This window comes from Emys orbicularis, chromosome 2 (genome assembly GCF_028017835.1).
Source record: "Emys orbicularis isolate rEmyOrb1 chromosome 2, rEmyOrb1.hap1, whole genome shotgun sequence".
Taxonomy (NCBI): Eukaryota; Metazoa; Chordata; order Testudines; family Emydidae; genus Emys; species Emys orbicularis.
In genome coordinates, this window is record NC_088684.1 from 248,412,548 (window position 1) to 248,438,686 (window position 26,139).

The 26,139-nt window shown below is 38.1% G+C and overlaps 1 protein-coding gene across 1 annotated transcript in view; it reads right to left on the reverse strand.

Moving 5' to 3' along the window:
* Window positions 1–204: 204 nt before the first annotated feature.
* Window positions 205–26,139, reverse strand: part of GLCCI1 (glucocorticoid induced 1) — an 83,081-nt gene continuing 57,146 nt past the window's right edge. Inside the window, exons 4-8 of the mRNA XM_065398216.1 lie at window positions 24,494–24,610; window positions 19,992–20,144; window positions 11,556–11,766; window positions 2,189–2,309; window positions 205–1,074 (exon numbers count right to left, since the gene is read on the reverse strand). Of these exons, the coding sequence (XP_065254288.1) occupies window positions 726–1,074; window positions 2,189–2,309; window positions 11,556–11,766; window positions 19,992–20,144; window positions 24,494–24,610 (951 nt within the window). The 3' untranslated portion in view covers window positions 205–725. The remainder of the gene's footprint in view (window positions 1,075–2,188; window positions 2,310–11,555; window positions 11,767–19,991; window positions 20,145–24,493; window positions 24,611–26,139) is intronic.

Consider the following 26,139-nt stretch of genomic DNA (forward strand, 5'->3'; position numbering starts at 1 on the left):
CACCGATTTGCTGGTTCTCCTCATGTTCACCCATGTCCAGGGTCATCATTCTCCTGGATTTGAATGCACTTATTCCAAGAAAGTGGAATGTAATGAGGAAATATTAATGCATAAAATAAGGAAAGGCAAAAGAGTGATGTTCCCTCTTTAGCTTTTTAGCTGTAAAATATTTTATATCCCAATATGATATACATTCCAAGTTACCTGAGTTTAGACTTCGAGAGAAGTACCTGAAGCTAGGCCATAGGGCGGGCACTGTGCAACTGTTGTGGCCATTTTTAATTTTTTTTTGCATTGTATGTATTACAGAAGTTAGAAACATAAACACCTGGATCAATTGTAAACATAATCCTGAAGTACAGTATTTTCCATAGGACACAACACAGCAAGACATTTTCTATTCAGACAGGCAACTTTTTTGATACAGAGCTTATTTATACTGTAGAATTTGAAACAGAACACAAGACACAGTACTAATCTGGTCATACTATGAAATGCATAGTCTCCACTTAAATGCTTAATGATACACGGTTTTTGCAAGCATTACTGCTTTTTCACAAAAAAATGCTGAATATGAGTTCTGTCCCTGCCAAGAACAGCGTTGAGATATTTTTAAGATGCTGATAAGTATTTGTTTTGTTCTGAAAAGGTTGCCACTCCATGCAGATGTATTAGTATAGACTCCCCAGTCCTTGTTTCAGGGCAGAGGCCTGCTCCACCTTGGTCTAGATTATCACATAGCTCTGAGGAGAGGAGAGTTCTTCAGTCTGAAGTTCCTGCAAAAGCGGCTGCTGCTGTTGGGATGGCTGTTGTACTGAGACCTCTGTAGAGTCCATTGTGCTGGTGTCGTCTGACAGAGATGAGAAGGAGACCCGAGATGAAAGCTGCTCAACAGTCAGAGTGCTCAAAGCTGTGCTTTGACCAGAGTTTGGAGAGTTCTTGAGAGTCAGGTCAGAAGCAGGTAGTAGGGGACCCAGAAGTTTTACAGGACAGAAAGCTGATCCGGTTGGGATGAAATTAACCTTGTTTTTGTCAGGGCATGAAAAGAGCGGGGCTGAGACAGGCTGACGAGACCTACAACGAGACAAATTATTATATACCTGACAAACTGAAAAAGTTTACTATGTGAACAGGTTTTGTAGTTCTACAAATTGCTAAGATGTGAATGACAAGGAATGGGGTTAATTGGACATAAAGGGGCAAACATCTTCCATATTGGTAGTCAGTTAACTGTTTGATCCACAGCATTAAAACAGTATTTATAACAAAAGTGACTGGATACCATTGGACAACATGCAGCTTTCCGCAATAAAATCTACAGTACGTATGCACATGGAAAAATATCATGATGATGAACTTAGAAATTTTAGTTTGACAAAAATATTGAAACAGCAGCATATATTTAGGAGTATTAAATCCCTTTTTTGAGAAACTCCATAAGATAAACTTCTCCTTTCCTCAAATCCAGATATTGGTTTAGAGTCTTCCTCCAGAACCCAACAACACTGCTCCTTAGCCAGCAGGGAATGCTACTGGAGCAGAACATGCCCTCCTGGCTCCTTCCATCCACAGGAGCTACGTGTATGCAACCTACAGCATAGCCACAGTACTGCTGGTCTAGGGAAAAAGAGGTGAAGGCCAAGAGTTTAAATTCTGGTCTCTTGCACAGTAGCACACAGTGGTACCCCAAAACTACTAGGCAAACCCTCTATCGTAAAGTTGCTAAGTCTGTATCTACTTTATACACATTCCCTTTCATTTTGTATATATATGTTTTACACATGTCAAAATATAGCTCAATACTGACTGACAAAAACTGCCTGCTCCCAGCATTTTCTTTTAAGCCAGGAACATTTTATAAAATGAACACAAACTGATAGGATTATAAAGAAAAGGGATTTATAAATGCTGGACATACTATTTTAAAACTAAGTATTCTATGTTTTCTTTGTGTCTCTTTTCTTGTTTGTCTTTTATAAACACATTAAAAAGTTCAAGCATAAAATACTCCATTCCCCTTCAAGCCAAAATGAACACTTCAACTTTTTTGCCTGTTCAAACTCTCTAAGAACAGCTTGCTCCTGCAAAACTCATCAGCTGGAGTAGTTTATTCATCTGCAATTGAATAGGTTCAGTAAAAAGGTTTACTGCTTTGCAGATACCAGCTGATATAAAAGGCATTACTTACGACATTTCCTCAAAGACCTTCACTCGCTCACATCCCTCTGGGGGCTCTCGTTTGAACATGTAGCTGTTGTTTGGTTTGGGAGATGAGGCATACTTGGGCAACGGTGAGCTACTCCCACTGTCTGAAAATTTAAAGCAGTTATATTACTAGTGATTGAGAGTGCTTTTTCATTAAATTTGATTTCCAAACAAGATGCCTTTTTCACAACTTAGCCTCTAATGCCAGTTCGCCTCTACCACAATGCTTCCTTTATTGCAGACTATTTCTAACACCCTTGTATAGCACATTTCTTCTGAATAAAAGCTTCAGTGCAGCAGTAATCTACCATACAACAGCACATAATAGGAGGATATTTTTATCCAGAACACTGCAGATTGAATAAAGCAGAGCTGTAATCCTGGAAACAAATAAGTTCTTTATTATGTATTTCAAAAAATGTAAATGAACAGGAGAATATGTATAGCACATGCAGAAGAATTACAAGTGGTTATGATAATGTGAAGTTCTGTATGCCTTCTCATTGCATAAACATGGTAATTGAAAATGAATGTATACAGCATATACTTTATTAAAAACCTACAGTCGTTAGCAGAAACATTGCCCTCAATAGCCTCCTGAGTAGCACAGGAGTTAAAGAAAATGAAACAGGTTTGTAATACAGATACGGATTCCTCCCTCCAACCTTGCCTGCATAATCTGGCTGCATAATTTAGCTTTTAAGTACCTATAATAAAGTAAAGTTTTTAACATTCTTTGTACTCTTCCTTCTAAGCACCAACTGTATGATATGGGTGTTTTTTATTAACCTCTTATTTTCTTCACAATTTTACTGTTCCTATTATAAAAGTGAACCATATAGAGCTGATATACCTGAGATACTGAGCAGGTTTTTCTGTCTCTCTGATTTGTCAGAAAGTAAAGACTCATATTGAAATAGTCTGGTAGATGCAACAGGATGATGTTTAATATATGGGGGGGAACTCAAAGGGTTCATGTTGTCTGATTAAAAAGAAAATTACCTATTTTTCTCATCTTGGCTGTTTAACAACATCTAGCATAAAAAGCTTTTATTGCAGTGAGAAATTAAAATGTTTTAAATATTAATATGTTAATATATTTCCCACTGGAATTTGAGGAATTTCTTGGGGAGACATCCACCTTGCTGTTAAGTGGTCTTTGTGATACTGGTAGCATGGGAGGCAGAGCTAACATTCCCCATCCTGGTTCATCATGAAAATGGAATGTCATAGTTAAAGAGACAATGCCAACTTGAAATCTAGTCAGTTTCAAAAAAGGAGTTAAGGATGAGATTCAAAAGTGATTAGGAGACTCACCTGGGAGGTGAGAGATTCAAGATCAAGTCCCTGCTACAGATCAGGCAGAATGGAAGTTTCTGACGTCTTGGCTGAGGGCCTAACCACTACACTAAAGGCTATAAGAGGGCCCCACCACAAATATTTTTGAAGACAAAACACTAACTTGGCTTTGGCACTTAACTCCAGGAGAGGGTTCACGGCTGTGAATCCCAAGCGGAAGAAGATGCTTTCCTCTGGCCCAGAGATAGGCACCTAACTCCCTGGGAGGGGCAGGGCTTAGGCCAGACCCCTTCTCCTCAGCAGTTCCCACTGGCTAGTTTAGGCAGCTCCCCACTCAGCACACTGGCTTTTGTAAATCCCTTTTTACGGCATCTTGCTCTCCCCACACATTGTACAGAGAGCCTGGGCACTTACCTCAGGATTTTGAATTTCAATAGGCTGAAGGGCACCGAAGTCCTGCTTGCGAATCCCACCCTAAGAGTAATTTCCATTTCTGTACCTGTCTGAGTTCCCCAGACAATTTCTGTGGGTTCACATACACATTTTCCTATTTTTGAATGGTTTATTTTCCCCTGTTGTATGAAAGACCAGCAGAAACAACAAGGGAAAATCTACTAACTGAGGCCACAATCTTGCACTGTGATCCACTAGCACAGACTCCCCATATCCCATGCAGAAACTCAGTGAATTCATTTTAAGTCCACTTTGAGAACCCACAAAAGAGTCTGCAAAAGTTCCGATATAATCATCGCTCATAAATATAAGATACTGAATTTAAATGTTAGGTGTTTTGATAGATCACTATTTCATTTTTAACGGACACTACCAACTTAGCCACACTTCCCTTTAACAGTACTGCAACTGATTTGAGGAAATTTTTTTCCAGTTTCTTTACTTCCTTAACAGCACTTCTGCACAGCCTGTTTCACTGTTTCTCCCTCAACAGTCAGAATGGACTTTTTAGTTACAGGATATTAGGTGTTACCTGTAACAAGATAGGTAAAAAGCTTCCAAACAGTAGTATGATTTGTCAAGTTGACAGTGTCAAGATCCTTTTAGAATCTTTCCAATACTTGGCCAGCATGGCTGACCCATATAAAAAGGTCATATGTTGAACCCAGAACAGGAAGAGTAGACTGAAATGTGGGTGATGGAATGTAATCCTGTGTTCATTCCTCCTCTTCTAGCATTTAAAATTGAAGATCCAGGTTTCCACCTAAAATCTGTTTGGAAATGAGACTGTATTACTGTTCATTGCACCAATCAATGGAAAACTGTAGACGTAAACCTAAGAGAGATAACAGTTGAATTCAGAATTTAGTCAATTTTAAGAAGATCTACAATCCTGTTTAGCCAGCTCATCAATTGATCAAATTTTTAGCATGTTTGGATTTGTTTGCTTGAAACTGTTATAGGACAAAGTAAGTAAGTAAATTGGTAAAAGTGTATTAATATCTAAGGGTAGATATGAAGTAGGGGGATGATTAACAAGCTAACACAAGCTAATGGGTGTGTGTGTTACTTACAGAATAGCAAGCCTTTCATTTTGGACAGAATGTGTGATTTTGATGTCTGAAGAATACATATGCTTATGAAGTGAATCACACAGTATGTGCTTTGTGCTTCATTTCATAAAACCTTAATAAGTTTTTTTTCCAGGGCAGTGGAAACAAAATCACAACCCTGTAATTATAGAGTATTTAAAGCAGGAAGGACAGTCTTTACAGTTTCTTAAACTGGTCTTCAGTAGTGCCAGAATCTCATATGGTAAAGTTTTTAGTGAAGTAGATAATAAAGTTCAGAAACCTCAACTGTAATTCTAATATTAAAAAAATAAGTAATGTGTATTTTAATAAACCTGCAAATATTTCTTTCCAAACACCATCCCTTTGGGAGGCAGGGATGCATGGTTTCTTTCAAAGAAGTCATTATTTTATCTCCATTCAACAGCTAGTGGGGTGTGCTCTACAAGCATACGTCAACGAAACAAGCATACTGTACCTCCGTATCGGATCTTAACCAGATCAAGTTTCCAGATTCCTCATGTCACTTCTTAGCTACTCTGAATGGCTGCTCTGCCTCTGTACCGTCAAGCACGTGTAACACGGATAACTTTTTGAAATTTCTAAAATGTTTTTTAAATACCACTAAATAGCTTGCATGGTGACTGAAAGTTTCAAATCATATTTCCCCTCCATTTTTCATAGGACTGTTAGTTGTCAACACTGATTTTGCTGCTGCAAAATATGGTTCAGATGTATCTTTGTATCTTTCCCGTTTTGAGTAACATATGCTTAGTTTATCGACACAAGTTTTTAATATTGTCAGTGCTGCAAAGCCAACAACGCCACAGAAGAGCAAGCTCAATTCTGCTCTCTTTGGAACAGTATCAACAACATTGTCAGTTACATTTCCAGTACCAGAAGACTTACTGCTGATGAAGTTACATGAGGAATGGTGAACACTGCTTAATTTTTTCATGTATTGGGCTGAATCTGCAGTGTTGGCAGTTAAAAGCCTACAATTTTAGTAAATGAACGAATCACATTTCATTAAGGCGGCAGTGACAGAAGATTAATAGGAAACAGTAAGATGTAACACTTAAATTCAGTTTTTTCACATTACTACAATGAAGATTGCCTTGGCAAACAGTTTTGTCTGGCAGGAGTTATACAACTGTAAACTTAAAATTTAGACATTTTGAATGCAGTTTTATGCTTATGATTTAGAAAATGTTTATGATTTAACCAACTATTAAACAATATGATTATTTTCACTAATAAAAACACACAGATTAAATATGTAACAAAATGTTTTTTAATCTAGATATGTTTCAACAATGATAATACCGTCCTGTGACAGTACTTACACAAAAGGGACAGATGTAAGCGGTAACCTGCAAAGTTTAACTACTAATTTTGAGTGGCAAATGGGCAATTGGAAAACAAAAAACTCTGCTAATGACCCTCAGGATTACTCTTTGTTTTGATAGGTTAAAAAAGCCTTTCCAATTAAAAAACAAATGGTATTCTTTATTTATACAGAAAAGTGCCTTTCTGCTTGTAGTCTCTCCATGCACTTTATAAAACCTTTACAAACCATGAGCCAGATCCTGCAGTCCTTATTTAGCCAAATCTCCCACTAAAAGAGAATTAAATGGGAGTTTTGGCCAAGACAGGATTGCAGGATACAGCTCCATATATAAAGGAGTCCTTTGAACAGCCATCACTGTAGTGCAGCTAACACTGGGATGGAATATACAAACTAAGTAACAGTGTACAGAACACGAAAACATTTAGCCCAGGAGGTTTATCAGAATACTATATAAAATTGAAACTTTGGGTGCAGACTATACAATCCAGGTAGACAGAATATAGTTACTCAAACTGGAATTTAGCCCGGACATTAAGTCTTTGTGAAAATGCAATGGGACTTTTAGTAAATTTCACTGAAAAAATGGCACCTCTATCCGCATGTTGCTTGGGGCACCCAGTTTACAGCACCATTCTGCAGCTTCCAGGTAGTACTTAAAAGTGAATAATTATCACTAAATCATTCAAGAAAAGGTTATACATCATAAAGGTATTTTCCCTATATAAAATATATTTTAAAGCAGGCTGGTTATACATTAGGATTGTTTTTGTCTAATTTACCTCTCCTGCCCCAAGTATAAAATTATCCTGTCCTACTTTCTTCCCTGTGTACTCATCATTATCTTTTCTTTTCCTTTGTCCATGAGACTAGAATTACCTCAATATTACTCTTCCCCGAAACACAAATGTTGCTAAAACAAATTCTAGAGGAACTGCAGCATATCAAGTATTTAGCAACTTAAGAGTTACTATGCTAGATTGCTAGGCAAGGGACCACTATGGAGGTAATCTGCGTATAAAAAATATATTTTAACCGAATCTTTGACTGGTTGACTCCCCGATGAGAAACCAGATTCTACATTACAATTTTAACAGGATAGGTTTAGAGAGCTCAAATATTCCTCCAGAAGACAGGGTCTCAAAAGTCAATCCTACGTGCACTAGGGTCACACCAGTGTCACAGCTCTGCATCCCAATAATGCAAACTTTGTAGAGTTGGTAGCCTTAATGCATTGAAGATGCCTCTTACCATACTATAGGCTAACCAATTTTTAAAACAGTTGCCATTAAATTTTCTCCTCACATGCTCTCACCAATGCTGTTTAGAATCACTCTCCCATTGCAGAAACTGTTATGGTTCCCCTCACCAGAGTTTACTTTCCTTTTCTATTGAAAAATTCATTAGATTAAGTAGCTCCTTATAGAAATGTAATCTAAACAGCTGATCTGGTTCAAAGAGCAGCAAATGAGGGCCTGTGGCCAAAGCACAGCTTTACACAAGAAAGAAAAGATGCTTTAGAAATGTAAAGCAGTGCTGTGTCTGGACAGTGGGTTGGCTCCCCTTACTGCTCATGTGGCTCGATTAACTATTAACTTTCATTTTCTATTCAGAAAAACATTCGGGAGCAGCTTAATGCTGTTAATTATATTTTTCAATAGTAAATCAAAACAAGTTTTTTAACTTGAAGGGAAAACGAGGCCCAAATTGGGGAAGAAACAGAATACATCATCTGGGATTTAAAATACCTACATTTTGTTTGCATGTACTAGTAAGCTTTTCAAGCCTTAAAATGTCTGACTGCAAAGAAGGACATACGGTATGTTGTTCATCTGACAGTTGAATTTTAATATCATGTAAGAATCCTTGAATCTGAAATTGTGAAAGTCACTGCATCCATTTTTCTAGCGCCAACAATTAATGCTGTTCATTAGCAATGCCATAGAGTTACTAAACTATGTCTACAGAAACTGGTTATAAATTTACTAAAAATAACCATGGCCTTGGTTGTGCTGTGATTGAACTTTTTTGGTGGTGGTGGGGGGGAGGGAGGGAGGAAAAGAAGCAGCTAATTTTAATCAATTTAGTCTGATGCGTCTATCCAGAACAGATATCCCTTCCTTCCTGAACCAGTCCTATTCCCACCCTACTATACTGAACTAAGGGCAAAGGCCTATTTCTGGCTACAGTATCACTTCTAAATCAGCGCTAATTGCTTAGGTTTCCCAACACATGCTACAGTTGTTTTTCTTGTTTACATGTCCTCACATCATAATGTCAAAAGTAGAGTGTGGGAAACAGAGCAAGCTTAATTTGCATATTAATTAAATATAAAACCTTTGTCTTCGTATTTTCATAATGATAATTAAGCTATTTGGTCATATTTTTATTATACCAGGCATGCAGATATTACTGACTGTATAACTTTACAAACTAGCATGTTTGTCGCCAATGCTATATGCATATACACTAAGGCTCACAATCAGTAAAAACCTAGTATTACAGCCAGTCCTAAGATCCACGGACAGAGCAAATGCCACTGCTACTTTTGAAGCTCAGTAGCAAAACTAAGTCCAAATAAGTAACTGTCAACTTCCTCAAAAAATAGAAGACCTGACACGTGACAAGCAATTCAAATTTGAAACAAAATATTTCAGTTCTAGTCTTAATTTTCTAACCAGGAGATATCCAAGACATATAACTTAAAAAAAAAAAAAAATCTTGAAAGCCCACATTCTTAAAAATATTTTTTTAAAAACCCACTCATTGTATTATACTTCCACACAAATAAAAGATTTTCCTTTAGAATGTTAATACTCATTTCATTTGTTGTCAAGTTTAGATTTGTGCATTCCTAACTACAAATTGAATCTTTTTTTTTTTTGCTTTTTAGTGTATGTGTTTTGAGGAAATACATTTGAACAAACTTACCTGTGAGTTGACTAATTTTTTTAAACTGTGAATGTTTTTGATGGTGGCAGTCTATTTAGTGATTTGACCTGGACAAAGCAACACAAAACTTGCAGATAACCCTTTTCACTAATGGGCAGTTTATCTATTTTCGCCCTCTGCTGATTTTGGAGCCAGGCCAACTCCTGCATTGTACCAAGACTTTTTATGTGAGTCTGATCTTTTCTAGATGATAAACAGTTCTATAATTAATTCCCTTCTTCCTGAATTAAAGACAGACAGCTAACCTTCTTCAGGACCAAGAACAGTCAGTATTCCCCATAAAAAGACAATCTTATTCTATCCAGATTATATAATACTAAAAGGTGTATTAATAAAAAAATAAGCAGAGAATATACACCGGAAAGAGTGTAAAACCTTAACTGCACCACCCAGCATCGTGCTGTACTTAGCACACTAGTGAATCGATTCCAAAAATCTTAGTTACAAAAAGAAAATGAGTTTTTACTTAAGACATTCAGAAACCTTATACAAATTATCTCTGTGGAATCCATTGCCTGACCCTTTCACAGACGCACGTTGTCCTCCGACCAAAATGGAGTCTCTTTAGCCCATTTAGACTTTGATTAGTCACCCAGAAGTCATTGAGCCATTCAATTAGCAAACATTATTGCCCAAAATCCACATATCAGATTTGTGAAAATGCTAAAACTTCATCCCAGGAGTGACACCCAAAGTTGCTCCTAAACAGAGGGCTCTTGTGACACAGTCCTGATGCTAAAGCTACTAGGCTAGTTGATGATTCTTCCAAACACATACACATCAGGGCAATTTAGACATTTTTAGTAATTCTACAAACATTTATGCATGTGCTTAACTGTAAACATGTTAGTTATCTCAATAAAAATCAATGTTTAGATAGAAGCCTAAATTTGTTAATGCTGTATAGGAAACTCTGTTCTCAAACTGAGATTTTCTTGAGTTAACAATTCTTACTTATATCTAACTGAAATAAGTTTTGTTTTTTATTTTAAATCTATAGCAAGAATGGACTGAAAAGGAGCAACACCACAATACTTTGGACACTTTCCTAGACAATTCATAGCTATTGAAATAATGCATCAAGAACACGCTACCTCTAAATTAAAATTCCTGATCAAACAATCAATCAGTCTCTTTGGTCAGTCAAATAGGGGCATTTTACAATTTTTACTCAGGTTTACAGAAATATTTTAAATTGACAGAACAATGGTACCACATATGCAATAGATCTCCTGTTTAGTGAGCCAACTCATACTCTGAGCAAAATTCCAATCTGTAGAAGTAGTAGATGATCAGGAAACAAAAGACAAACTACTAAAAGCATAACCTGGGGAACAAAAAACAACAAATGAAACTGGCCAGTCACAAAACAAATTAGATATTTAACTGAAACTAAACAACTATTCTGTCACTCTGTAGGTACTGGAAATTAAGTTTATGAATGCTGGGATTCCCCATTCACACAAGACATTTTCTCTCCAGCATGTGTGCTGCTACTACTACTACGAAGGCTAATGATACTACAGTGTACAGTATTGCTACTTACATCTTTGTGTACTACATAATTTATCTGTTAACTCTTTCAAATACTGGAACCCTACCAAGTTCCACTGCCATTTACAACCTCGACAGAGAAAAGTGAAAGCTATTGACAGTGGTTTTAATGTAAAATTTAACTAAGAAGTCATTCAGAAATCCTGTTTGGTTATGCAATGCAGCCAAATACAAATTCAGTTCTTCATCAGCAAGTTCCAACTATTTCCAGTGAGAAGCAGTAGTTTAGTTACAAATGTAATGTTAGAAAAATGCAAAATCATATTTTGAACAAGGTTCATAAACAGTCAAATTCACTATTTTGATCAGCAAGTAACCCACTCATATGATGAATACAGATTCTACATACTCCTTTATGAAACACTTTTTTGAACATATACATGTTGCTTTCTGTATTCTTCATGCTATACCCTTCATACGTACTTATGACCTCTGCTGTGCTCCTCTGACAGATTTATGGAAGATGTTTGTGAAATTTCACAAACAAGAGGGGAAAACATATGTACACAAACAAAACCAATTTTAAGATGAATCCTCATCTGCAATCCCACTACAACAACCAAACAAAACATAAAAAAAATTGATGTAATGAGTAAAATGAAGGTAGTAGTAAATGCAGGACATCACATGCTATCCCAGTGCCCACATGCTCAAATGGACTGTTCAACTCTCACCTTTATCACGGTCATATAGCAAATCTTCTGTTGAGCAAGGACTCCCATCCTGAGATTCCGGAGGGCAAAAGGGAGAGACACATGGTGAGTGGCTGCTGCAGCTGCTGCTACGCTCTTGGACAGAGGGAGTCTGTGTATCAATGCTACGCGTGCTACTGCTACGATAATGAGCAGGCAAGGGTGCTCTTCGACCATCAGGAATATCCAAAGGCTGCAACAGAAACAATGCTTAGATTACATAGGAAGGGCCGATTCTAAAAGCCGTCAGCCTGCAAAGCTCCCATTGAAGATTCGGGTCTTGACTACAAAGATCTGTTCTAAACCAAGCATGTTATTTAAAAAGGAAAGAATGATAAAATACACATTAACTCTTTTGCTCTAGGACAACTGCAACTATATTTCTTATACAAGTTTCAGGACTAGATGCATTTCAGTTTATCTTAGTGTGCTAAGATTTATTCTGCTTAAATAAATACTAAGGTATTTTTAAAAGTAACAATACAAAATGTTAAATAACTGCTTAACTTCTCAATTTTGTTTAACAGAGATAACTATTGGAAATTGCACTAGTGTAGTTAAGTAAGTTACTATTGTTACAAAAGGAAAAAAAAATCACCTTAACAAAGATCTCCAACAGATAAGATTTTATGCTTTGGTGTAACTAGTTTTGGTGAGAGAGCACAATGAAAGATGAAAATATAATAGTATGTTACACGCCTAGTTTCAAAAATATATAAAATTTTCAACTGTGGCTTACCATTCTCTGGTCCACTGTTTAAGCCCCTCCCACCCACTCCCCTTTTGGTGACAGTGACAAACCAGGTCGGTGTACTCCCCCATTTGCTATTCTTCCCCCTGGGTATATAGTTTTGTCTTTGAGAACAGTGTTCTCTCAACATCTCCAGTCAAATCTGTAGAGCCCTGCAAACCCGCAGGTATCCGCTTTATATCTGCGGGGGAGTTGGGAGGGGTAGGGACACTGGGCGGGGGAGGGTCCACACATACCCCACCCCCGGCAGGAGCTGGGTCAGGAAGAGCCGCGCAGACAGCTGTGAAGAGCCTGGGTCCCTCCACCTGTCCTGGGCAGAGAGGCTAGAGGGCAGGGATACTGGGCCGACAGAGGGGCAGGGACACGGGCCGGAGGCTGCTCGGGCTCCCTGCCTGGGGCAGGTGGCGGGTCTGCCGCGCTCCGCACAGTTGCCCGCCTGGCTCTTACTGTGGCCAGGCTGCAGCTCAGACCCGCCCCTTGGCTAGAGCCGAGTCCAGGAGAGCCGTGCTGGCAGGTGTGGGGACCCTGGGTCTCTCCACCAGCCCTGGGTGGTGAGCTTGGGGGGCAGGGATACTGGGCGGGGGGCTGGGCCATTTGGCAGGGGCTGCTCAGGCCCCCCACCCAGGGTAGGTGGAGAGTCCAGCATGGCGTCTCACAGCTGCCAGCACAGCTCTGGCTGAGGAGGGAGGCAGCTTAGAGCCACAGCCCGGCCACAATAAGAGCCGGAAGGGCAGCTGTGGGGAGCTGCGGCAGACCCTCCACCTGCCCTGGGTGGGGGGCCTGAGCAGCCCCCAGGTCTCCCCCCTCCCAGGCCAGCATGGAGCCCAGCCGGGGAGCCGTGGCAGACCCTCCACCTGCCCGCGGTGCAGGGGGAGGGACTGAGAGCAGTCCCCAGCCGTGTCCCCGTCCCCCAGGCTCCCCACCTGACCAAGGGCAGGTGGAGGGTCCACGATTCTGTGCAGGCTTCCCGCAGCTGCTCACGTGGCTCTCTCCGACCGGGCTCCGGCAGGAGGGATGCCTTGGAGCCTCAGCCCGGCCCCCAGTGTAGAGCCCTGCAAATCCACAGATAATTTTTGCAGACCGTGGATCAGATGTGGATACACATTTGTGTATCCACGCAGGGCTCTACAAATCTGAATTATATTGCACTTAAAAACAGGAGAGGGGGAACAAATAAAACCAATAAATAAACACATCAATTTTATTTTCATTTAGGCGAGGCCTAGGAAAGAGATTTTTTAAAATTTTATTTTCGCCAAAATGGTTCAGCCATTTCTGAGAATGAGGCTAGGGGAAAATACATTGTTTTGCCCTTGTTAAAAAATTCTAGAGGACTTTTACTTTGAACAAGTGACTTGCTTAGCACCACATAGGCGCTCTGTGGCACAGACAGCATTAATTCTGGCATTTCCTAACTTCTGAGTGCTTTCACTTTATAACCTTAATAATGTTCTTTCAATGTATTTTTTGTATGTAATATTATATAAACTAAATATTTCACAGTAAAAACTTCCTAAAGCTACCGATAACATGGGTAAAAATTATGACTACCTAGCTTAAATTTCACTTTTCTTTTCACATGCCATTGTGAATGGAAAAAAGAAAGCTGCAATCAAATCATATGAAACTGAGACTGTTAACTGAAACTGTTTTTATATGATTTGATTGCAGCTTTCTTTTTATATATATGGGACACTGCTTCTCAGGGAAGAAACCTCTAAACATAAATGGTCAAACTTTCACCAACAATAAGTGCTTGGTAAACGTCCAACACAGCATGCCACAGCATGATGTCTGAACACAAGAAACGAACACCTTCAGGGCCCAATCAGAACACATTTTCTTTATAATGATCGTTAACAGACCAAATGTAGATGCTTCATTTAGCAACAACGATCAATTGTTCTCTGAATTATCGAGAAAACATCATTTCATCTTACTCCTCTAAAGATGAACATTTAACACTAATCAGGAATTAGATTTCACTATAAAGAAGATTAACAAGTATACCTCTACCCCGATATAACGCAACCCAATATAACACGAATTCTGATATAACGCGGTAAAGCAGCGCTCCGGGGGGGCGGGACTGTGCACTCCGGCGGATGAAAGCAAGTTCGATATAACGCGGTTTCACCTATAACACGGTAAGATTTTTTGGCTCCCGAGGACAGCGTTTTATCGGGGTAGAGGTGTATGTAAAAAGGAAAAAAAAAAAAAAAAAATCACACCTCAAACAGGAATAGCTTTAATAAGTCAGTAGTTTTAAATACTTAAATTTTGATGGGCAAAAATGCCACTGTGCAGTCAGGAAGTGTATCACATACAAAATATTTCACCTTGCCATGAAGCTAAGATTATGGAAAATAAAAGTTTTCATTCTTAGACAGACACTATTCTATGTAAGTTAAATGGTGTTCACTACTTAGAAAATTTCAGAGACTACTTTTCTTCTGCAGAATTCTACTTCCCCTTCATATAAAATCCAAGCCTTTTTACTGTACTGAGGAATGCAATTAAAAAAAAAAACTGTAAAAATACTAACTGTAAACTTTCACTTTAATGTTGTTTCTTGTACAAAGTTTTTAAATTCCAGCAAATAAAAATCAAAATATTTTAAATAGCCTGAACAGCTTTTAACAACTTAAAATGGGTGTTTCAAAATTACTTTCCATGAGACATACCTATAGTTTATGGAGTATGTTAAAAATTGAGGTCTTCACAATTTTAAACTGAAGAAATGAAATAATTAATTCACAACAGCTGCTTTTACTACTTATAATGATAAATTCATGGAAAATTACATGAACATTTTTGTATTGTGAGTGTTTTTGTAAGAGCCCAGAAGATGGTATGACATTGACAGCTATTTGTCTCCCTCTCTTTCTTGCAAAAAGTCCCTTAAGCAAAGATAAAGACATGGCCAATCTGACAGCAGCATACCCTTCTCAAGGTACTCCATTAAAATTCACCAATAAACTACACTCAGTGGTAGTCTTAATTCTTTAAGAAGGAAGCCACTTACATTCTGAACATTAGTAATGTTACTGAGATGCAGTATACCCATAATAGGCACAAGAGATCTAGTTTCCACATATCTTATAGCTGTTTAGGAAATAAATAGTCCTGTCTCAAAGTTAGAACTTTTTCTATTTAAAACCACCATGCAGAGATAAGATACAAATTGCCTTTGCCCTTATAATAGCAGTGAAGCTGAGCAACATTGTAGTAGAAGCAGACATAGTCAAGACCAGTGAAAGCAAAAATCTACTGTGCATTCCAAGAGTCCCTTGGAATAAGAATAAATGAAACCAGTGAATATTCAAACAGGAGATGTAGGGATACTGCAAGGATCTTTCACACTTATGGAGTTTAGAAAACAGTCATATCTTAATACAGGATTGAATCCTTGGACAGAGGGACACACACACAAACTAGTTTACTCTCTTGTTACACAAGTATTAGGAATTTAAACAAAATACATGGTTAAAGTGAACATTTAAAAGGCTAATCTTTTCTAGGATGGCTTTTTTTTTTTTTAATAGTGTCACATCTTTATACAGCTAAAATGTTCTAATTTTAAGAACTTTTATATAAAGGTTTTGGGTCAGATATGTTCATTTATACGTAATGTACAGAAAAACAATGTCCAGCTGCTGGGCATTTGTCTATTGGTTGAACAAGCAGAAAAATGCCCTGTAACTGGACACCTCTGATTTTCCATACATCAAACATGAGAGGTTGTTCGTGCTTTCCATCTAAATGAAATTCAATACTCCACTCCAGCCACCATAAACACTTTGTATTGTAGACCTACTGCAGACTAAGACGACAAAATCCAGCCTCCAAATCCATACACATGGCTTCAGGAAGCAGGACCGGCTCTAGGCAAAGCAAGCATGTGCTTGGGGCGGCACAATTCCAGGGGCGGCATTCTGGCCATTTTATTTATTTATTTATTTTGCTTGGGCAGTTGCGCTCTCAGAGCTTGGGGCAGCAAAAAACTTAGAGCCGCCTCTGTCAGGAAGAAACTGATCATTCCATTTATAGTATGAACAAAGGGAGAGCAACCAAAGAAGAATACAACTAAGGCTTCCTGGCAAAACAGACAGCAAAAAGGAGAATGGGTTAGTGCTAGCCAAAAGGGGGCGGGGAAAGAGAACCAACAGCAGCTAAGAGGAATATAGAGGGCTTTCATATGTGCATTAAGAAAGGAATCAGTAGTAGAAAGAAATTAAGTCCATTAATAAATAAGGATGGGATAATATTAACAAGGACTCAGAAATGGCTAATATTTAACTGTTTTTAACAAGAAAAAAGGAAGAGTTAGGATATTTAAGCAAAGCGGAGGGTCATTAAAATATACACATTACTAAACAGAAGGAAAGGGAATATCTGAAAATATCCAAGTTAGCCATCCAAACTATATTCAACTAGAATAGTAAGGGAATTAACTAATAAAGTTACTGTGCCTTTAACAATTATTTTTTAGAAGTATAAATACGTAGTGAAAATATCCTAGCAATTACTATCCTGCAAGTCTAACTTCTATCCCTTGTAAAAAAAAGTGGAATAAATAATGAGAGAAAATATTTCTAGCTTCTAGAGACTCAAAAGCAATAAGCAGCATGGGGTGAAACGGAATATATCTTGCAAACTAACATAACTGTTCATTTTTTAAAAATATGCTTACAAAATTAAGTTAGCACAAGGAAAGCAGGAAACAATATATTTGTGTGCTGGTAAAGCGTGTCCCGCAAACACAAGTCTTAATTAATTCAAACTGATTCATGTGGATTGAAAAGGCTTTCTGAAAGACTGTAAACAGAATATAATGATAAATATCAAAGTATCAAATTGGGGGAGAAGTTTAATAGATTACCAACTGAATCTGTGGATTAAATTTCAGCTCTGATGTAAGGATAATTCAGCTGAAGTCAATGGAGCTGCACCCATGTACCCCAGGGCTTAATTTGGTCCTTCATTGTACCCAGTCTTATTTAAAGTTTATTAATGATCTAAAAAAAACAGAATAAAGAGCTTGTTGACAAAATCCACAGATAAATTGGCAAGAGATGGGGAAAAATGACAAAAACAATATAAGAGGACATATAAAAAAAATCAGAAACTGCAAAAAATAAAATGCATTTTATAACATTTAGGGAAAAAGAATCCAAAATATAGTTATTCAACAGGAGAGAGAATTCTTGAAAGCAGTAATGCTCATATAAACTTAGGAATGATAATGGACAACCACGTAGACATGAATTTGCAATGCATTATTGCAGACAAAAGGAACAATGCAATTCTGAGCAGCAAATACAGATGCGGTGGAGCAAGAAAATAATAATCACCCTCAATATGGCTCTGGTGCAACTGCACTTACAATATTTTGTTCGGTTTTAGTACCTTCATTACAAGAAAAAAAGACATTGACAAATTGGAAGAGGTTCACAGTACAGCAACAAAATGTATTAGGGAGCTGGAGGGCTTGACATACAAGCAAATATTAAGAGTTAAATATGCATTACTTGACTAGATAACTATATTGGACAGTGGAGTGAAGATAATATTCTAGAAATATTTGTACACCTAGTTTCTTATAATAGCAAAATAAGCCAGTAGACCAACTTCTCCCAAAGGCAGTCAAGGCTATTATTTTAAATGATTACTTTGAAGTTCACAAATGAAGAGGGAGAAGAGTTATTTCAGATAATATAAAGGGATAAAACTAGAAGAAATGGGATAATTTATATTTTTCTCTTCATTTTAAGTATTTATATTAGTAAAAACTTCCCAACAGTGAGGTCTATTAAGCTGTGGAGTAATATCTGCATGAAAGTGATGGAGGTTCTGTCTCTTGGGACATTTTAAATTAGACTTTACAAAGCACAAGGAAGTGTCTTGTGTAATACTAAACAAATCTCCACTGGCAAAAGGCTGTACTAGACCTAAGGTCATATTTCTAACTTATGATTCTTAGGACATGAAAAGAAACCCTAGATCTGGCAAGGCCTTTGGAAGATAGAGTCACTGCTGAGTTCTCTGGCCCCAATCCAGCAAACATTTATGTGCTTAACTGCTTTGCTGGATCAGAGGCAGAGCATTCAAACAACTTACAGTATAAAGCCCAACATGTACAGTAATAAGATGTTAGAGTCCAAGAATAATGTATTTATCAGACAAATTGATAATGACCTCTGACTTTAACAGCTCTAACCATCGGCAGTGGCACAGTAATATACACTCTAGGAGATAACACAAAGACAATATGTGTATTATTTTTGGTATTTTTTTAATACTGTCAAAATATTGGCCACTTCTAAATAGAAAACGCAAGACTTGGAAGACCAGATTTAATGCAAAATATATGAACAGCCTTGAATAAGCCTCTGGAGAAGGTAGGATTACTTTACTACTTTTTGTGTTTATCACCATAATGAAGGACCATAAATACCAGGTTTTGGCACCTCAAAACTCATGTACGTAAAGCCACTGTATGACCTTTTGCAAAAGCAGATACAGTAAAAGCTTTGTTATCCGGCATGTTGGGGGAATGAGGGGTGCCAGTAAGTCAAAAATTCCAGTTAATAAGAGGGAGGGAGTTTGCTTGCAGGAGGGGGCTCAGGAAGGGGTGCAGACTCTGGGAGGGAGTTTGGGTGCGGTAGGGGGCTCGGGGCAGAGGGTGGAGTTGTGGGAGGGGTTTCATTGTGCCGGATCCAGGCGGCACTCACCTCGGGTAGTTCCCTGCAAGCGGCGACATGTCCCTGCTGCTCCTAGGCGGAGATGCGGCCAGGCGGCTCTGGGTGCTGCCTCTGCCCACAGGCGCCGCCCCCGCAGTTCTCATTGGCTGTGGTCCCCGGCCAATGGGAGCTGTGGGGCCAGCACTCGGGGTGGGGCAGGGGGCAGCGCACGGAACTCCTGTGGCTGTTCCTCCGCCTAGGAGCAGCAGGGACATGTCACTGCTTGCGGGGAACCGCCCGAGGTGAGTGCCGCCTGGATTCGGCGCCCTGAAATGCCAGTTTCTAGAGCTTTCAGGTTGGTAAAGTGCCAGATAACACAAGCTTTTACTGTACTAAGTTTTGCCATGCCTAGAGCCAGTTGGAAAATATTTTTCTCCCTCGATGGAGAACCAAAACTGAAATATTTGTCCTTTAACAGAAATAATTCAATTCTGAAATGCTGCAGCGGTATGCCCCATGTATTTGTAGTTTGCTCCCATTCTCTTCTATAAGCAGTATCCCTAGCTGGTCTACATCTCTCATGATGCACCACACAGTCTCCCCTCTTAGTGAGGACAGGTGAAAGACCAAGGGGATGAAGTCCAGTTCAGGAGTCTAGCCCGCAAAAGAGAATTCAGACATAAAGGCAATTGAACTACAACTCTCATGGAGTACCACAGCAGCATGAAATGAAAATATTTAGGTTTTAGCTGACATATTTGGGGTTTTGATGAAACTGAAATGTTCTGTGGAAAGCAGATATTTTTCACAAAAAAACTATTTAGCCAAAACCTCAATTTTTCCATAGAAAAAGTTAACGGAAATTTTTCAAGCCAACCCTAGATGTAAAGCTATGTTGCTTCAGTCATTTCGAAGATTCTCACAACACGTTACTAAATTCTGACCATTAAAAATGTAAAAACACCCCAAAAACGTAAACCTTACCTTGGATACTTCTTCTTTTCCACTGGTTTCTTTAATGAATACTTTTTCTAATTCAGGGCTTATTCCTTCTACATTGCACGGCACACGTGAAACAGTTGATTTTGGCACTGAAATATTTGACAGTGGCATAGGGACTGATCTGGAGATAGAAGCCTACAAGGTCAATGAGATAAAATATTATATAGGCTTTAAAATTGGAGAGTTTTGTAAGATGAAACATTGGGTCAGTATTAGTGAGGTCATTATCATATTTTAAAAATCTATAGACAGTGAATTAAAGAATCATGCACTAATTTTAAAATCTAGAGAAGCTCATTTTCATCTTTAGTTTGTTAACTAAATATTTAAAAATGTACTTACCACTAAGAAACTAGAAAGACAGAAATTAAAGATTACATACATTTAATGCCACTCACTATTTTTTCTTGTAAAGTGAACAGAATTTTATATGAAATATTTTACTGCAGTGCTTTTCAATACTTGGCCTGTATAATTTCTAGGGAATGCAAAGGTGTGGCATGCAGAATGCAAAGGGAGAAAAACCTCTGATAAACATAAAGCCTTCAAATAGATAGAAGAAGTAAAAAGAAAAATGTAAAGAAAAAAAACAAATCCAGTCAGACCACTTCTTTGTAATTTCCCCATATCATGTATATGCTTACTCTATAGACACTGCTGGTTTATTTTGTATACTGGCCCAAATGCATGCTCATGTTTAACTGGCATTTCCTGACATCTGAGTGCCTAGCCATGCAACCTTAACAGTCTCTTTATGCAGGTTTTTTTTTTTTCTTTTTTGACTGGTTTATAGTAAAGGTAAAATGAAACTTTCATTCTAAACCTTTATTTTCAGAACTACACCGTTTTCCCATGTTTGTTCCAGATATTGCTTTTACCTCAAAATCAGAAGAGAATCCACTTAGTCATTTGAAGATCAGGCATTCAAATAAACACAGGTATGGTTTTGAGGAAAGGCATATTAACTTCTTGATTTAAACAAGTGAATTAAAGGCTGGAAATTAATGTTACCACAACATTAGGTACTTTCATTATGTGATCAGTGAATACTGAGCAATGTGACATTCACAGTATTCAGCAAATAATATAATGAACAGGAATAAAACTATTTATACTTCTACAGTAAGACTAAATTGCACTGTGTACTGTTTTATGCTTTTACTGCACCCTTTTCTATGCTCTCGCAGCATGTAGCACTTTATTACTACATATCTCATAGAAGACTTGCAATTCAGGCAGACAAGACAGAAGAGTTAGTATGGCTACAGAAACATTAATTTATAATTGTAAGATTAAAGTTGCATTTGAGATTATGTTTGGGTTTTGGTTTTTTTTAAATTCAGAATTATGCTTGTATTTCTTTTGTTCGCTTTCCCACCAATCTCCAGTTTATTTTGGCAACACTAAGAACATTAGCATTTAAAATGCTGTTTAGAAGTTCGTTAGTTTTTGCTTTATGCTCTTCACATTAATGCGTGTTTGTGCCATCACTATTGATTGCTTTGGAAATGACATATTAAACTCACACTTATGATTTCTTGAGACACCCTAAAGAACAGATATACTAAAAAACCAAGATCTTGTTTCCATGTACATTTCACAAGTATTAAGGAACAAGGAAAGAGAAACATTTATTTATACAACACCATAATTGTGTAGGGCATTTTACAGACAAGAAAGAAACAGTCCCTATTCCCAAAAAGCTTCCAGCCTAAATTTGTTTGCAGGGATGTTGAAGCCATGTTGGTTCCAGGATATTAGAGCAGTGGTTCTCAAACTTTTGTACTGGTGACCCCTTTCACAAAGCAAGCCTCTGAGTGCGACCGCCCCTTATAAATTAAAAACACTTTTTTATATATTTAATACCGTTATAAATGCTGGAGGCAAAGTGGGGTTTAGGGTAGAGGCTGACAGCTGGTGACCCCCCACGTAATAACCTCGCGACCCCCCAAGGGGTCCTGACCCCAGTTTGAGAACCCCTGTATTAGAGAGACAAGGAGGGTGAAGTAATATATTTTATTGGACCAATTTCTGTTGTGAAAGAGACAAGCTTTCGAGTTTACACCGAACCCAGACCTGAAGAAAAGCTGTGTAAGCCAAAAGGTTGTCTCATTCATCAACAGCAGTTGGTCCAATAAAAGATGTTAGCTCATCCACCTTGTCAATCTAAATCTGGACATACCATAACAAGTGAGGACACAAACAACGGGAAGGAAGAAGGGGACGACAAAAAATGCACACATTTCTAGTCCAAGCAAGAACTTGACTATCAATTGACTTTTTTTTAAATGGTTATTTTGTACACTGATAAATCCTGATAAATGGAGAGATGTGTTGGAGAAACGTGCTCAAAATAAGCAGAGGAAAAACAGAGTATGTAATTTTAATAATGTGAACACTGAAAAATTATTCTTGAAACTAAATGGGCAGAGAATACCAAAAACACAGTTTCAAGTATCTGGGTTCCTGAATCAGGGGAAATGAAGGATGAAATTAGAGCTAGGATAATAAATGCCTACCTCAAATGGAGAGAGATAAGTGGTTTAGTATGTGACAGGAAGATACCAATAAGATTAAAAGGAAAAGTCTATAAAACAGCAGTTTGTCCAGTTTTAATGTATAGTGCTGAGTATTGGACAACAAAGAAGAAACATGAACAAATGATCTGTTCCACAAAAATGCAAATGTTGACATGGATGACTGGTGTAAGCAAGAAAGACCACGTAAAGAATGAGTACGTTAGAGCAATGTGACATTCATACTATTCAACAAATAATATAACGGACAGGTACATGCTCAATGTAACATTCATAAATGAAAATAAAATGAGGGAGTACAGGCTCAGATGTTTTGGTCATGTAAAGCACAGTTCTAACTACTATGTGGTAAGACAGTCCTCCAGATCAAGACAGAAGGAAAAAGACAGAGAGGTTGCCCAAGAAGTGGTGGGATGTTATAAAGGAAGACATGTTAGTATGTGGTGTGATAGAGAATATGGCATTGAGCATAGCACTTTGGAGGGAGAGGACTTGTACAGCAGATCCCATTTGATGGGATTAAAACAAAGAAAAAGAAGAAGAATTTTTTACACTGAAAAACTGAAACTGCCTGTACTTATTTTTTATGGGATGAACGCAATTTAGATGCTTGTCTAAGGGGAAGGAATATAGAAGCGCAAAGGGCGGGAGGGGAGAAGAGATGGAGCAATGGTCCAGAGGATAGGAGGATTGGAAAGGGGCACTTAGTAGTGGTGAGAACAAATGCAGCTAGTAGTGTGTTACTTATAAGTAATGTTAGTCAGTTTCATTCCATCTTTTAAACTCACTAGTGTTACTTCTAAAGGTCAGTCCATCCTTCAAATTGACTAAATTTAGTTGTAAAATTCATTTCCTACAATCTCCATGAAATCAAATACTTTATCATTTACACTGTAGTGAATTTTCTAAAAATAAAAATTGTGATTTACACAGGGCTCTAACTATAAGGCCAGAAGGAACCACTGTGATCATCTAATCTGATCACCTGCATAACACAGGCTATAGAACTTCCCTGAATTAATCTTGTTTGCACTAGAGTGCAACTTGCTGAAAAACATCCAATCTAAATTTTAAAATTGCCAGTGATGGAGAATCCACCACAACCCTTGGTAAATTGTTCCAATCCATACTGCTAAAAAAACCCTCTGCCTTATTTCCCAGTCTGAATTTGTCTAGCTTCAACTTCCAGTCACTGAATCTTGTTACATCTTCATTTGCTAGATTGAAAACCCTCTTATCAAAATTTTGTTCCACATATAGCTACTTACAAGCTGTGATCAAGTCACCCTTAACCTTCTCTGTTGCTGTGAAGATGTGTCCTTGCTAATGTTGCAGCTAGCCATGGTGATGAGTAAGTTTCTGGGGATCTTTTAACATCCTCAAATTATGGAGGTATGTGGAAGTAGACTGCCACTGGACCCAGAGATCCCAAACATCTCAGTGACAGTGATCCAATGGAGAAAAGGACAAGCGTAGGTAAGACCAGTTTGCCCTCCCAGAACCCAGCTGCTGCACTGGCAGCAGTGGCATTCCTTGGGGGTGAGAGACAGCCAGTGTTCCCAGGATGTTAACTGGCAGTGGTCAGATGGACATAAGGAGATAACAAGTAGTCCCAGCTCAACCACTGAAGCCTTTTGCTGATGCTATGTCTGACTGCAGGGGTATTTTTGAGAAGAGTTTTTAAAGGGTATCTTTCAACATTTACAGGAGGCATAAGTTGCTTTCTTGGCACAGTTCTATTTTTATTATATGATTGTGACTTTGGGATAAAATCTCAGTAGCACCCATGACATCAATCTGTGTTAAGCATTTCAACATGACTTAAAACATGGGAAGGAAATCAAAGGAGAAATGGAAAGAAACAGAAGGCTATTCTCTAAATTCTGTTTAAAAAAAAAAAAAAAAAAAAAAAAAAAAGGTTGCTGATACTAGCAGTGAACTGCTTACCTGAGTCTGACTGATTGCTATATGGTTGCCATGGAGCGGTGACTGACGTTCTTTTTCTTTACTGTGACGACTGCTCTGTTTGCTGCGTTGGAGCTGCTGCCTCAATTTGGCAATCTGCTGGAAAGACATAAAATCAAGGTAAGATGAGATGTGACACAGGTAACTGCTTATATCTTTACTTATATCAAGCAGTATCATGGACAAAAGAAAATCAAATATTTTCTAGAGCATTTTATAAAGGAACAAGTCTGGTGCTTCTTGCAGCACAGGCATCAATCATTTGGCCTATACATTACATTCTTTTTCAAAATACTTGCCTAATCAACAATCTGAATTTGAAGGCAAACTCGATTTAAATGCTGAATTTTCTCAGGTGCAAAATAAACCCTAATAATAGATGCAAACCACAATCATTCCTCCGGACTCTGGCCTTTTGTCATATTTTGTTCCTTCTCAACTGGTTTGACATCAGAGAAAATAATTTACAGACTTTGTAGATTTCCCTGGTCCTAAACAGAACCATGTTTATCATTGATATTTCCCACCATTACTGACAAAAGTCTTCAAAATCTGACAACTAACATGCATTGCTTCATTTCAGAAAAGCTGTCTAACACACCTTTAGCCCATTTTACAATGCTATTTTAAAACTGCCCCACGCAGACCAATTCTCTTTGGCAAAGTGCTGATGATTTAAAACAAAAACAAAACAAAAACAAACTATACAGTGCTGCCTATTCAAAGATTCACACATTTTAAGGTGAAAAGGGACCATGACCATTATTGGTCATTTACTCTGACCTGCTGCATAACACGTTACAGAATTTCACCCAAGGATCCCTGCATCTAGCCCAATAACTTCTGATTGAATACAGTGAATCTTTTAAACACATCTAATCTTTAAAGACTTTGTGTTTGTGTGCTAAGACTTATCTTCCATTGTATGGGACACATCATTTTGCACTCTTGGTGTTCAATCTCCCTGAATCCATGAGATGAGACAATGGTTTCAACATGCTAAATTCAAACACTCTCCTGTCTGCGTAGCTGAAGTAAGGCAGAGCAGTTTCTATTGTACTACACAGATTCCTTCTTGGGTAACATGCTACCAGAAGGTGATTTGGAGGATATTCCCATAAATATGACTTTTTGAAGAAAATTCTATTTACAGCATTTACTAACAATACACAAAACAGAAAGATTACTGCACAAATCACCAGAAACAAAAAGGGAGCATATAAATTAAACAAAAACAAAAAAAAAAAAAGGGAGCAGACTACAATTAAGACTAAGGTCAGAAGGGACCATCATGATCATCTAGTCTGACCTCCTGTACATTGCAAACCACAGAAACTCACCTACCCACTTAAAACTACAATACCCACCTGGGGAAGTGAGGAAACAGATTGACAGAGCGAGAGGGGTTTGAGCATTGGCCTGCTAAACCCAGGGTTGTGAGTTCAATCCTTGAGGGGGTCCCTTAGGGATCTGGGACAAAATCTGGGGCAAAATCCTTGGTCCTGCTAGTAAAGGCAAGGGGCTGGACTCGATGACCTTTCGGGGTCCCTTCCAGTTCTAGGAGATCAGATATCTCCATATAGTATTAATTATTATTATTATTATAAAATAATTGAGGGGGGAGAAAA